At 38.8% G+C, this 14,354-nt stretch overlaps 1 protein-coding gene across 2 annotated transcripts in view; it reads left to right on the forward strand.

Annotated features, from left to right (window-relative positions):
* usp32 (ubiquitin specific peptidase 32) overlaps window positions 1–14,300 on the forward strand; it is a 40,228-nt gene extending 25,928 nt beyond the window's left edge. Inside the window, exons 14-34 of one of the 2 annotated variants that reach the window (XM_047820928.1) lie at window positions 894–1,072; window positions 1,918–2,058; window positions 2,251–2,410; window positions 3,409–3,563; window positions 3,755–3,836; window positions 3,949–4,023; window positions 4,377–4,515; window positions 4,604–4,709; window positions 4,805–4,978; window positions 5,251–5,425; window positions 5,506–5,657; window positions 6,310–6,421; window positions 6,534–6,778; window positions 6,869–7,053; window positions 7,422–7,508; window positions 7,587–7,707; window positions 8,718–8,909; window positions 9,003–9,249; window positions 9,389–9,828; window positions 10,702–10,794; window positions 12,298–14,300. In XM_047820928.1, the coding sequence (XP_047676884.1) occupies window positions 894–1,072; window positions 1,918–2,058; window positions 2,251–2,410; window positions 3,409–3,563; window positions 3,755–3,836; window positions 3,949–4,023; window positions 4,377–4,515; window positions 4,604–4,709; window positions 4,805–4,978; window positions 5,251–5,425; window positions 5,506–5,657; window positions 6,310–6,421; window positions 6,534–6,778; window positions 6,869–7,053; window positions 7,422–7,508; window positions 7,587–7,707; window positions 8,718–8,909; window positions 9,003–9,249; window positions 9,389–9,828; window positions 10,702–10,794; window positions 12,298–12,471 (3,434 nt within the window). In that variant the 3' untranslated portion in view covers window positions 12,472–14,300. The remainder of the gene's footprint in view (window positions 1–893; window positions 1,073–1,917; window positions 2,059–2,250; window positions 2,411–3,408; window positions 3,564–3,754; window positions 3,837–3,948; window positions 4,024–4,376; window positions 4,516–4,603; window positions 4,710–4,804; window positions 4,979–5,250; window positions 5,426–5,505; window positions 5,658–6,309; window positions 6,422–6,533; window positions 6,779–6,868; window positions 7,054–7,421; window positions 7,509–7,586; window positions 7,708–8,717; window positions 8,910–9,002; window positions 9,250–9,388; window positions 9,829–10,701; window positions 10,795–12,297) is intronic. The other variant, XM_027147506.2, reaches the window with a different exon arrangement.
* The last annotated feature ends 54 nt before the right edge of the window (window positions 14,301–14,354 follow it).

Raw genomic sequence — 14,354 nt, forward strand, 5'->3', positions numbered from 1 at the left:
GCCTTGTTGTAGCTTCGGAATGTTGTACATATGCCACAAGACTGTAATTTAAGTAATTATTCTGTCAAAGCATGTGCACCATTTTATGCAACAATTTGTCTGCCAAAGTTAAATATAAAAAAAGTTTTGTGGGTAAAGAATTGCAAAAACTTAAAATAGCTTTTTTTTTTTTCCACAAAAAATTACATTGATGGACAGTCATTAATAAAAGTCAACTTTTTAATTAAAATTTAGAGCTGTCTGTCAGATTATGTACATGATTCTCGATCTTGTACAACATTAGAAAAGAAAATCCAGCAACTGTAAATATTGAACCAGTGCCACAAATCTGATCTCACTGATATTCTACATCCTCTGTGTTATAATCTGCACAATCGCTGTTATAATGCAAGTCATTATACTTTGAGTCTGTACTATAGCAGTTATAATCTGCATTATATCTGTGGTAATCTGCCATCAATGTAATAATATGAATCATCCTGTACATCCAGTTGATCTATTTATATGCTCATAAAATATTTGGATGAAAATATGCCCTTTATAATCTTAATGTTATTACTGACTGCCTTCCCATTACATGACAGGTTTGCATAAATATTGCAGATCAACTGGACGTAAGCCTATTGCTTAAAAATGTTGTTAACCCAGTGACATTCTACAATGTGCCACAAAGTGAAGGAGATGTATATCTAATACAACCAATTTGTGATTTCATTACAATTCAAACAATCTCTGTCATTTTCAGTAAAGATCTGTATCTTAGAAAGCTATTAAATTTATCCCATAAAGCACATTTGCATCATCTACTAAAAACACAATTTTTTTTTCATTATGCAATTTGTATTATAAGTTACTTTAATCATCAGAAACCTTGTCTGTTATCCTTTCCTCAGGTCAGCTGCCACATGTGAGCTCATCAGCCACAGACATCTGCTTTTCTCGGCAGCACATTTTGTTGGATAACAATAATCAGTGTTTCTCTACCGCCAACGGCCACCTACCCAACCACCTGGCAGCACAGAGGCCCGGTGCCATCGACAACCAGCCCTTAGTCACCACTGAACCTATAAAGGTCTGCTTGAGTGTGTTACAGTACATGTGATACATCCATCTTATTACCAAAGAGAGATATAGTTGAAATGTTGCAGAAAACTTTGTTAACAAATTTAAAATTAGCTATTCAATAAAAAAATGTTTGTTTGTTTATTCTTGTGTTTATACTTATTTTAAAAAATAGCTATGGGACATGACCTCAGTGACAGGATAGGAAGAATTCGTTATAAAGTGCCAGACTTTATCGAGTATCACTGGAACTTCGATGGGAATCTAGCGTTATGAGTTTTTTCACTATAAACCCTATCAAACAGCTGTCAAAATCAACAGCTGTAAAATTGGCAATTTTCTCAGGACTCAAATGCTTTCAAAGTGTTTATAGCAGGAGCTGTGCATGATTGACAATTTGCAATTTTATTACTGCCATATTTCAGTGAAATTTTGGAGAGAAGATGATATGTTGATATTTTATGACATCAAATTACATAGTGAGAAACTAATAATATTTTAAAGCGCAGAGTGTCAGACTGCAATGACTCAATGTGTGAGGCCCAGTGTGTTATTGCCTTTATTGTTGAAAGTTTTTATACTCTATAATAACACCTTGTCCTCTAACTGACTCTCATACTGTCAGGTCTGATTATATGCCATTATTCACTGCAGTCACAACAAATAAGCCTTTTAAAATGTGCTAGACTTCAACTCACCCTGTTGGCAATGAAATGGTTCAGCAGGTGGTCTACCGCCCCTGTTGTTGGTTTACCTCGAACAGTTGACATTTAAATAGCCATTTATCAGGGCAACATGTATCCTTGTGGCTATTATGATAAACAGGCAGCACATTTGCTTTTTTCCCCTCTGCAGGCTCCCACGTTAACCATGGAGGGAGGGCGTCTGAAGAGACCCATGAACCTGAAGGCTGGCCAGGATTTTGAGACCGTACCAGAGCCAGTATGGCGGGCACTCTACCACTGGTATGGTGCCAATCTTAGCCTGCCCAGACCGGTATGTGTGCCAGCATTCATCGTTAAATCTGTACAAATCTGCTCATGTTGGTTGTATATCCTCACTGCTTTTTAGAACTTTTTAATAAACATTTGTCCAACAAATATGGTCGCTATGCACCTGTTATATATTTGTAAGAAAAATGATAGGGAATTATACATAAACAATTTGCTTCTGTTTCTCTGTTTGAAGGTGATCAAGTCAATCATCACAGACCAACCAGAGCTGGAGCTTTTCCCCCATTATTTGCTCTTCCTACGACAGCAACCAGCCACACGCACCCCCCAGTCCAACATCTGGGTTAACATGGGTATGAGCAGCCTGCGAATGTTCCCTCCACACTTTCCCCGAGGTAATGTAAGCCTGCAGCAAGAGAGCGGCTCCCTCTACCCTCCTGGGGCAACCTAATCTCCTAAAACACTCCTAAACGGGATTTGTCACAGCAAGTGCATCAAATTCTGACAGCAAAAAAAAAAAAATCTTCTATCCTGTTCCATTCTAGCACCTTTCTGTGCCTGCTTTTTGCATACCTGCTGGTGAGCTCAGACAGAAGCCCTGTTGTATGTTTGTTTAAGCAGGCATTAGATACAATTTGTTTATGGAGCTCATTATCTGCTTTCCTGAAAAGCACTAAGTAAAGAAGAGACACATAGCACAGCGCTAACCTGATTGTGCAACACTGAGGCTCTGTGATACTGAGCATTAGAGCTCCACTAATCTTATTTTAGCTATCTGATGCTTGGCCCTAGCAGGGTTTGTTACATGGTTCATCTCTCAGTCACAGCTCTGCTCCTCCTGTCAGATATGCTGTGCATTCTGGGAAGAATCTGGTGTTTCTCTCCAGTTGACTGCTTCTGTCTATGATCCTGCAGAAGGGATTGGGGGTTTAAACTAATTATTAATCTGCACTGCTATATTTATACTTACCCTGTTTGTCTTTGCATTTGCAGGGTGATTTTGGCTTTGTGTGCATCTCTTTTGTTCCCCCAGACTAATTGTTAATCAATCCCTTTAAAATCACCTTTGCCCTTTCTTGCTGCTACTTACAGCTTTATAAATCCTTTACTTTTTCTGTGGTGTATATTGTATCTGTGGTAGAGTATCTTTGTAATCCCCTTCACATGTTTAAATAGAGAAAGTAAGAAGGTCCTATTAGTTGTGGTATTTGATATACAGAGGTATGCTGTATACACTGTATACTAATTGTATATGCTTAACCCAATATATTCACACCTGCTTCACATCACTTTATTGAATCGGCAAGGCTCTGAGCACATTATAGCAGCACAGCAATGGTTCAAGTTTTCTTGAGAGTGTTAAAGGCAGGCCCTTTCCCCCACCCTCCCACAGGTAACATGCCATCCCCTAATGCCCCGCTGAAGCGTGTGCTGGCGTACACAGGTTGTTTCAGCAGGATGAGCACTATTAAGGACATCCACGAGTACCTGTCACAGCGGTTGCGCATCAAAGAAGAAGACATGCGTCTCTGGCTCTACAACAGCGAAGTGAGATTCTGTGTATCTTCCCTGTGCTCTAACACAATGCTCTTACTTTACTTTATTAATATGCATTAATAACAGCTCGTGATTTATTTTACTGAATGTGAATCTATAGCTATTTGTGTTACATGTACATCGTTGTATGTTTACGGCATCGGTATTAACTCCTTGCAATTCCCTAAAAATCCTCTCCTTAGAATTACCTCACTCTGCTTGATGATGAAGATCACACTTTAGAGAGTTTGAAAATAGAGGATGAGCAGCATTTAGTGATTGAGGGTATGTCTGTGGCTTTATCTTTTTCCTAATTTAGTTTTTACAAAATTCCTTAACTTTACATGTTAAAGAAAATTTTGCAAGAAGATATACTCTTTTTTTCATACCTCACTAGTTCGAAACAAAGACATGAGCTGGCCAGAGGAAATGTCCTTCATCGCCAACAGCAGCAAAATAGACAGACACAAAGGTAACATTTAGAGGTTGTGGAAGACTTCATCAAAGATCAGTGTGTGTAGTGTTTTTTACTCCATAATAATTCTCCTACAATTATTAACTAGAGTTTATGGAAGGCCATAGCATGCAGAAACAGTGTAAAACTGATAAGAGTTTCTGTATCTACTGGGATATTTAAAATTGATCTCTTGCAAATAAAACCAGATGTAACTGCATGAATAATTTAAGCAGAAGGAAGCATAACTGACCCATCTCCTCTCCTCTTTCTGTCCACTGTGTTTTTTTTTATTGGAATAGTTTTATGTTGGACTGAACATATTATGAATTGAAATTTGAAAGTAAAATGTCTCCTGTTTCTTTCTGAAGTTCCTACAGAGAAAGGTGCTACAGGTTTGAGTAACCTGGGGAATACATGCTTTATGAATTCGAGTATTCAGTGTGTGAGCAACACCAAACCTCTCACAGACTACTTCATCTCAGGGAGACATCTCTATGAGCTGAACAGGTGAGGGAATGAAGTCTGTTGTAAACAAAAGTGCTTTGTTTAAAACTTTTAATTTTGGGAGTTTCATTTCCTTCTCTTTTCTTGATAGGACAAATCCTATAGGAATGCGAGGCCATATGGCCAAATGCTATGGAGATTTAGTACAGGAACTCTGGAGTGGAACACAAAAAAACGTTGCACCGCTAAAGCTCAGGGTGGGCATTTACCTGATCATTTATGATTGCTTGAGAAATTCTTCTTACTTACTTTCAAAGTACCCATTCTGATGATAATGTCATATTTCATGTAGTGGACGATAGCAAAGTATGCACCGAGATTCAACGGATTCCAGCAGCAGGACTCTCAAGAGCTGCTGGCGTTCTTGTTGGACGGCCTCCACGAGGACCTGAATCGGGTCCATGAGAAGCCCTATGTGGAGCTGAAGGACAGCGATGGACGGCCCGATGCAGAAGTAGCCACCGAGGTCAGTGTCAAGCATTTCTATGGATTCTTGTATCCACTTACAGGGTTCTCCATCAGAGACACAGCTTGATTGAAAGAGATCCAATAAAATCACACTTCTAGCTCCAGACTTCTAGAGGTGTAGATTACCTTTAATGTTGATGTGACTTATTGATGTAGCACTAATGATAAGAATGCAAGAGGCCTATAGAAAGTGCTGTACCATGTGATACTTAGTGACATTAAGTGTGTGTGCTTGTCTGTGTGTTTGTGTGTGTGTTTTTGTGTGTGTAGGCCTGGGACAACCACTTAAGAAGAAATCGTTCAATTGTAGTGGACCTGTTCCATGGCCAGCTTAAGTCCCAAGTTAAGTGCAAAACGTGCGGCCACATTAGCGCCCGCTTTGACCCCTTTAACTTCCTGTCCCTGCCCCTTCCAATGGACAGCTCCATGCACTTAGAGATAACAGGTGAGAGGTAGCAGAAGAAAAATGGTTATCTAAAATCTTCTGGTCTAAATGAAGCTCACAAACAGACCTGCTTTTTACAGTCATCAAACTGGATGGCTCCACCCCAGTGCGCTATGGTCTCCGTTTGAACATGGATGAAAAATATACAGGACTGAAGAAGCAGCTGAGTGAATTGTGCAGACTAAAAGCAGACCAGATCCTCCTGGCTGAAGTCCATTCCTCCAACATCAAGGTGAGCTGAACAACATATAAGCAAGGAATGTTTGACATTATATATCATGTTCAGTTTATCATGATCAGTCATCAGGCCTATCATCAGGCTTCCTCTAATGACCTGTTTATTATCGTTTTTGAAATTAGTGTTTCCTCAGGCCAGTGCTTTGTAAGGATCAGAGTTTTCTACCACTCAGGACAGAGGTCCTACATCAGAGGCTGCATGTCAAGCAGCATTTATTGTCTTAAAAGTTAGAGACCAATAACAGAAACCAATTTGTCTCATGGGCATTCCACAACAATATTTGTACCTATGAATGTTTTAAAAAAAAAAAAAAGTCTTGTTTATTAATAAACTAAAAATTGTAACTGAAGCTAAGAAATATAAAAAACACATTTGGAAATAATCAGCTTCAAGGTGATAACACTAACCCTGTGTCAGGTCATTTCACATCTCCATGGTGATTATCATTTTCTTATACCTTAACACCCAAGCATGATTTAATGTGGTTTGTGTATTATTATTATTATTAATAATAATAATAATAATAATAATAATAATAATAATAATAATAATAATAATAATAATGACTCATACCTAGCCAGTGAGTTTATTTAATTTATTATTTAATAGAAGTCCCACTGACAGACATTTCGGTGAATGTTTCTAGAACTTTCCTCAAGACAACCAGAAAGTGCGTCTGTCTGTAAATGGCTTCCTATGTGCGTTTGAGATTCCTGTGCCTGGTTCCCCCACATCTATCACTGCTTCAGCACCAGCAGGTAAGGTAGACAATCCTCTTTATATAAAGAATTATTTGCTTTTTAATCCACACCTTCTTTGTTTTTTTCATTCTCTCTTCTTTTTTTTTTTTTTTTAATCTCTTCTCTCCAGGCAATATTCTTGTTAATGGAATCACTCGGAACGGTCATGCTGAGAAACCTGGTCCCATACCAAATGGCACAGCTGGCACCCCTGTTCGAAGTGGATCTGACAGGAGCCTGGCTAACGGCATGCCGAGCACGGTGGTGCCCTCTGCTTCAGAAAAGAGTCTTGCTGATGGCATCTCCAACGGTCATGCCACTCCAGTTCAGGACAGCCCATTCATTGGCTACATCATTGCCATGCACAGAAAGATGGTAACTGGTGCACAGTCATCTGTCAGTCCACCACTAACCCTGAAGAACATTTATGTCATAGTTCTGATTCTGTCATACTGTCTCCTTTAGATGCGGACAGAGTTATACTTTCTTTCATCTCAGAAGAACCGGCCTAGTTTGTTTGGCATGCCTCTCATTGTGCCCTGCACAGTGCACACCAGTAAGAAGGATCTGTATGATGCTGTGTGGATTCAGGTTTCTCGTTTAGCTAGCCCCCTGCCCCCTCAGGAGGCCAGCAACCATGCACAAGACTGGTCAGTGCTTTTTTCTCTCATTAAATAAATATATTATTTATATATAACATAATTACATTGTACCCAGTTTTAGTTATGACTGAAGTCGAATGGTCTAAACAGTTTAGTTTACTAATATAAAAAGTTACATGCTTACACACCAGGTTTGTCACACACCAGGTTTTGTGATGTGAAATATCAGAGACCTTAAGCCACTATAAACAAACTAGAGCAGGCATTATTCAGATTATGAAGCTTTGTCAACCTTGTACCTAAGTCATAAGCTATCAAACTTCTGAAATCTAAAAAAAAACAAAAAAAACTTATTGTTTATTTAATTTTTTTTTGACATTTCTTGTTCTAATGGCATGGATTCTGCTAAACTGCAGTGACGATAGCCTGGGTTACCAGTACCCTTTCACCTTGCGGGCAGTGCAGAAGGATGGCAATTCTTGTGCCTGGTGCCCATGGTACAGGTAAGCCATATATCCTGTATCTGTAGTGTTGTTTTAGAGGGCTGCAGAGAGTGATGAGAGTGGTTTTGTCTTTGCCAGGTTCTGCAGAGGCTGTACAGTAGAGTGTAATGAGGACCGGGCATCCTTAGGAAATGCTTACATTGCTGTGGACTGGGACCCAACAGCCCTGCACCTTCGTTATCAAACTTCCCAAGAGAGGGTGGGTGCCATTAATACAAAGTATATAATAAGGTGTTTTACACACACAAATCGTCCTTTCCATAAGAAGACATTTCTATATTCAGTGTAAAGGCAGTTCTATTGGAGTGAAGTGTAATGGACACTATTGCTTTTAGAGTTTTAGAGTTAATAAAACCTACAGAATACAAAAACAGTTAACATGATTAACTGCTAAACTACAGACTAGCTTACTGTTTTAGGGGATAAAGTCATATTTCAGTCACTTTTCTTTGAGAAAGTAAATAACCACAGAAATTAAGTACAGATTAAGAACATTGGATGCAAAACAATGTGCATTAACATGTAGGAAAAAAAACATGTGGAAAAAAGAAATCTTAATACTTCAACTCCCAATGATATTTTAGACCCTAGGTGTTATTGTCAGGTGTCCACATAATTTTGTGCTTATAGAGTGAATATAACCTGAAATGTACTAAACCCGCTATCCTTCAATGCTGCTAGACACATTAAACAAGTTGTATCTAGGGGTTTACATCATATAAATGGTATTCTTTATTGTATCTCTCTTAAGATTAATTGCCAAGACTACCTTGATGAACAGACAGACTGCTGTGTGTTACTAATGGGAATATGTAACTTATAATGCCTTTTGAGGATTATTGAATACAACTTCAGGCAGATAGCATGTGCCAAAAAAGTATGTAGGTCATTGCTATCTGTGTCCTAGCACTGTTTGAATTTAGTGGTTTAAAACTAGATTTAGGTGATCTGTGGCACTCTGTCTCAATTATCGGTTTGACACATATCACACATGCACACTGGTGTGAGCAGGGAATGCCTACTGTTCTTTTATTTTGGATACAGATGTATTCTAGTTTCATTTAAAGAGATCTCCTGCTGCCATTTTCCAGTTGTCTTGCCCCATCAAGCATGATGGGTTTTTTTTTTGTTTGGCTTTGCTCTGCCAGGTACTTCTATGTCTGTTTACAGTGCTTAGTGATGAAGTGGGATTGTGTGTGTTTTGTGCAGATAGTGGAAGAGGACACAAGCGTAGAACTAAGTCGTCGTGCCCAGGCTGAACCCATCAGTCTGGACAGCTGTCTGAAGGCCTTCACCAGTGAAGAGGAGCTGGGTGAGGATGAGCTCTACTATTGCTCCAAGTGCAAAACCCATCGACTGGCCACCAAGAAGTTGGATCTCTGGAGGCTGCCTCCCATACTGGTATTAAAGAACTACTACTTCCACCTTACCTCTTGCATTGGTTCTTCAGTTCACCTGGTCACTGATGGATATTACGACAATATTCTTTTCCAGATTGTTCATCTGAAACGTTTCCAGTTTGTGAATGGCCGCTGGATTAAATCTCAGAAAATAGTGAAGTTCCCATGCGAGAACTTCAAACCCAGTGCATTTTTGGCTCCACGTGAAGCACAGAGCACATGGAGCCTGCAGAGCCAGAGCGAGTGTCTGGTGGAGGAACTCCAGAAACTGGACAATGGAGATTCCACAGTGTCTTCCATCTCCACCACTACTGTGGTCAGCCCTTCCATAACTGGCAGAGGTCTGTCTCTACTGTGTCTTCTCTGCATATGTCAAAGGCTACAAAATAGTTTTTGATGTATTCCCAGTTTTGCAATTTTAATTGACTTAACAAAAGCTTTGAATAAATGTGAAATGTAATGTGCTTCTGTTCCTTTTAGTCACTCCGAGCTCAGTTAGGAGGGTAGGCAGCCCTCTGAGCAGAAGCAGCAGCCCCAATAACAGCCCTAAGAACACAGGCCGGAAACAGGCACGTCTGCGTTTGCCTCAGCTCAGCAGCAGACACCGACTTTCTAACAACAAAGATAATCTGGATAGCAGCAGCAGTTGCTGTAAGGAGAGTGGATCAGAGCCAGAGCCCAGCATGGTAACAGAGGCGGAGCCTCAGGTGGCAGGAGCTACTCCAGAGCTCAATGCACAGGACTCTTCCTGGAAATTGGTTCCTTCTAGTACTGACTGTGATGTCATCATGGTGAATGGACTGAACCAGGACAACGGCCAAATCAATGGGCTCTCAGACACCAGCACAGAGCTAGACAGCACTTCTCACAGAAGAGATGATGTCTGTCTGGAGCCAATGTACAATTTATATGCAATCTCGGTAGGTGTTCCATTTTGTGTGTTAGTATACTTGTGTGTGTGTGTGTGTTAGTATGTTTGTGTGTGTGTGTGTGTGTTAGTATGTTTGTGTGTGTGTGTGTTAGTATGTTTGTGTGTGTGTGTGTGTTAGTATGTTTGTGTGTGTGTGTGTTAGTATGTTTGTGTGTGTGTGTGTTAGTATGTTTGTGTGTGTGTGTGTTAGTATGTTTGTGTGTGTGTGTGTGTTAGTATGTTTGTGTGTGTGTGTGTTAGTATGTTTGTGTGTGTGTGTGTTAGTATGTTTGTGTGTGTGTGTGTTAGTATGTTTGTGTGTGTGTGTTAGTATGTTTGTGTGTGTGTGTGTTAGTATGTTTGTGTGTGTGTGTGTGTTAGTATGTTTGTGTGTGTGTGTGTTAGTATGTTTGTGTGTGTGTGTGTGTGTTAGTATGTTTGTGTGTGTGTGTGTTAGTATGTTTGTGTGTGTGTGTGTTAGTATGTTTGTGTGTGTGTGTGTTAGTATGTTTGTGTGTGTGTGTGTGTGTGTGTTAGTATGTTTGTGTGTGTGTGTTAGTATGTTTGTGTGTGTGTGTGTTAGTATGTTTGTGTGTGTGTGTGTTAGTATGTTTGTGTGTGTGTTAGTATGTTTGTGTGTGCGTTAGTATGTTAGTGTGTGTGCGTTAGTATGTTAGTGTGTCTGTGTGTGTGTGTTAGTATGTTAGTGTGTCTGTGTTAGTGTGTGTGTTGGGGATATTTGTTTGAATATGGGCAGGTCGATATTTATTGTCAGAGACTTTTCCACAGCAAACATGTTTTGAAAACTTTTAATTAAAAATATTTGTTCCATCACAGTATAATGAACATTTTTGCCCATTCAAATATACTTTTTTCTTTGTAGTGCCATTCAGGAATCATGGGAGGGGGCCACTATGTGACCTATGCTAAAAACCCCAATGATAAATGGTACTGTTATAACGACAGCAGCTGCAAGGTAAAGTGTCTTTCAATGTTTGGGACTATTTATTTGTCCATCCATGATTTCTAATGTAAAAAATGTAAAAAAAAAAAAATAATAATAATAATAAAAAAAGGCTTGTTAAGGAGAGTGTGTGGAGATGTTTGTGTGTGATGAGTATAAAGGCCTCGCTGATTATAAGATGATGAGGGCATTTTGCTGGCATTGTTTAAGACCATTTGTCCCCTTGAAGAGAAGCGTCACTGTTAATTAGTATTCTGACGCATTTGTATTTTCTTCATACTATCACTTCATGTCTTACATCCACATGAGAAAAGATGAAAAAGAAAGCCTACATCTGGAGAATAGTTAGATGCAAAGAGAAGCACTGATATGGTGTGTAAGTTAAAGAGTGTATTAGGATTAATAAGGTCTAGGAGTGGGTGGATTTTACTCTCACACAGATGGGAGCAGAATCTCACGGTAAAAGGGAGATAATACATTTGCAGTAAGGTTTAATCTAAATTCATAAAAAGTGTTTGTATGGCAGTCTGCAACCACTTTTCATCTAGCATCAGGCACCACTGGTTTAGTAATTATAGCATGCAAATATCTGCACAGTATTGACAGTCAGACTGTCAGATTATAAAACATGTATTGCCACCTTGTTCACATAAATCTAATTGGATTAATGAACTTTTAATAGACACCAGAGTCTGCGCTGCTGTAGCAGAGTAGCAGCTGAAATAGCCTTTGCATTCACTACATTAGAACCAAGTTGAACAGTTGTGGGAGGTTTTGTCCCGACCTGTTCGACCATCATTAAAACTGAGGTAATAGATTTAGTAAGAATGGTGTTCCTCCCTGCGGTAACGTTCCAGCATCTTTTAGAATCAGAGCCAAGGCTCACTGAAGCTCATGTTGGCTCATCATGACTTTGGTTTACCAACACTTTATGTTGATTTATTCTTTTATTTGTTAACATTAATCTTGAATAAATCATTTTATTGCAGTCATAACATAATGCTGTGATATTGATGCACAAGGGCTACTAATGGCTCTAGAGTATTTAATTACAATAGCATCTTAGGCAACATTGGTTAAGGGGACAAAAAAAGATCTGTTTTGTTATGTCTGAACGATAGAACACAAGTGTAGTATAAAACCAAAACTAATTTGATTAAACTAAGCTGTAAAAAGCTATTTTGGTATTTGGTTAGAAAAATATTGCTAAATTGATTTCTTTCAGTAGTTATCTGTTTAACAGGATGCTGATGACAGTGGATGATCTAGCTTAACAAAGTCCACACAGGGGTCAGATTTACTTGGTGGTTTTAGTATTGCCTCTGCTATGATCACTAGGATGTTGAAGGTTGTAAAGTGTAACCCAGATATACATAACTGTGGACCAAACATTTTCTTTTGTGTCACAGACCGAGGCAAGATAGAGACAGGGAGTAAATGGGTAATGTGTTTTGGACAAATGACAACTAATGTGCTAACGGCAGTCTTTGCTGCCTCTGTCTCATTTCATTTCAGGAGGTTCACTCAGAAGAGATTGACACAGATTCAGCATATATTCTCTTTTATGAGCAGCAAGGAGTGGACTACTCTCAGTTTCTGCCTATGACTGATGGCAAAAAAATGGCAGACACTACAAGCATGGACGAAGACTTTGAGTCAGACTACAAAAAGTACTGTGTGCTTCAGTGAACCCATGCTCTTCCACGTTAAAGGCACTTAATGTAATCGTCGGTTTTTCTTCCCCCATGTGCAATGCAGACAGTGTGGCCAAGTGAAGCTGCACGGTGACACAGTGACAGGAATCACACCCTCTGCTGCAGCCCCCTGATTCAGAAACATTTACTGGTGATTTTGCCATCAAATGGCTGAAAGATTTTGTGAAAAAATAAATAAGGATGTAAGAATATTGTACATTGTGAATATTGCCAATTGAACAGTATGGGTCCTGGACAAAAAAAAAGAGGTTTCTTTGAATTAATGTGATTAACAGGACTCGGTCCAAATCTACAGCATCTCATACCTATGGGAAATGATATTTATGTACCTTTCTGTGAGGGTTTCTTAAGAAGAAGGAGCACTCTCATCTTCCATAAACTTGTGTTTTGTATTTTTATATTTATATGATTGAATCAGAAGCAGAGATTTTTTTTTCCTCTATTTTTTTATTTTGCCCAAACATTAAACCAGTCCCAACTTTATCCATCATTTCTACTGGAGAGGTTTCTATTGAGCTTCAGTTCTGTAATGCAAAGTCTTAAAAGACTTCATCTTTTTGTTCCTCAGCAGATTTTCTACACTACATACACTACCTCCCTTTTGTTTGCAGTTTATTGGCTGATGGTTAATAGAAAGATTGTAATACAGTATTACACTTTACATGACTCTCAGAAATGTGCTCGGAGCATTTTTTTCATATGAGGAAATTAAATTTGGTTTAAAAAAAATTATAAAACCTGCCGAAACTGCATTCCAGTTAGCAACACCCCAAAATCATTGATATTTCAATTCATATTTTAAGCTTATGTTTGTTTTCATGTATTGTGCCAGTGTCATTCAAAAAGCCAGTATATCTCTTAGCTGAGTTTTAAATTGAAGACGTTTTATTTTTCTGAGATATTTATTTTAATACCATGGATCTGTTCACTTTATCCAAACATAGGTTTGTATGTAGGCAGTCAACAGTCTGCTAGTTATAATGCTTTTCTACCACCATGAGCATTTCCTGACTCCACTGCAGGTTCTCGATTGTTGTTTCTGCTGTCATTTCTTCTTTTTCACTAACATACATCGTTTTTAGTGGAGTAAATGGTAGCCAAATTCATGCACGTCCGATAAGTGTACTCTCGTTACAGAGGTTCACGTTATCAAGCCAAAGTCTTTAACAACTGGTATGTTTTCGTATAGAAAGCACACCATTGTGGCTTCTCTGAAAGAACACCTCAACCTCACAACAACCCTGTGCTATAAAAAGAGCGTCATCCGTTTGACCTGCTTTAAAGTTTTGTGTCTTAATGCCAGGATGGTAGCAATCTTTCATTTAAACACTGTGAATGAATATGATGCAGTGAGTAATTCCTTTTCCTCATGTTCCTTATTAACCGTTGGACAAATATCTCCTAAGGAATTCGTCGGATCCTTCATCGGGAAAGAGCTATATGTTGTTCTGTACCATTTTGCTGCTGTACTTTCTACTTTTTCCTTATTAAGTATATTTATGTACTCTTTGCCAGCAAGGAAGGTTTTCAAATGAGAAATTGTTCTTTACTTTGAATGGTTCAAGCAATGTTTGAACGCACCTCTGACACAGCTATTGATTTAAAATATTACATTTGATTAGAACTATAAATAATTTCCCTCCATTTCACACCTACGTTTACTTGGAACTGAGCGGCTTCCTCATTTTAGTTGGACTGGAATCTTCCTCTTAGCTCATTAATCTTTTGAGGCTGCAAATACACACATCACTTTTAAAGTTTTTTTTTTTTTTTTTTTTTTTTGATACAGGGATAATTTATTAATACTCCAAGAAACCTGATTAATCGGCAAGTAGTGCAATCAACTACTGATATCTC

The sequence above is a fragment of the Tachysurus fulvidraco genome, chromosome 11, assembly GCF_022655615.1.
Source record: "Tachysurus fulvidraco isolate hzauxx_2018 chromosome 11, HZAU_PFXX_2.0, whole genome shotgun sequence".
Taxonomy (NCBI): Eukaryota; Metazoa; Chordata; class Actinopteri; order Siluriformes; family Bagridae; genus Tachysurus; species Tachysurus fulvidraco.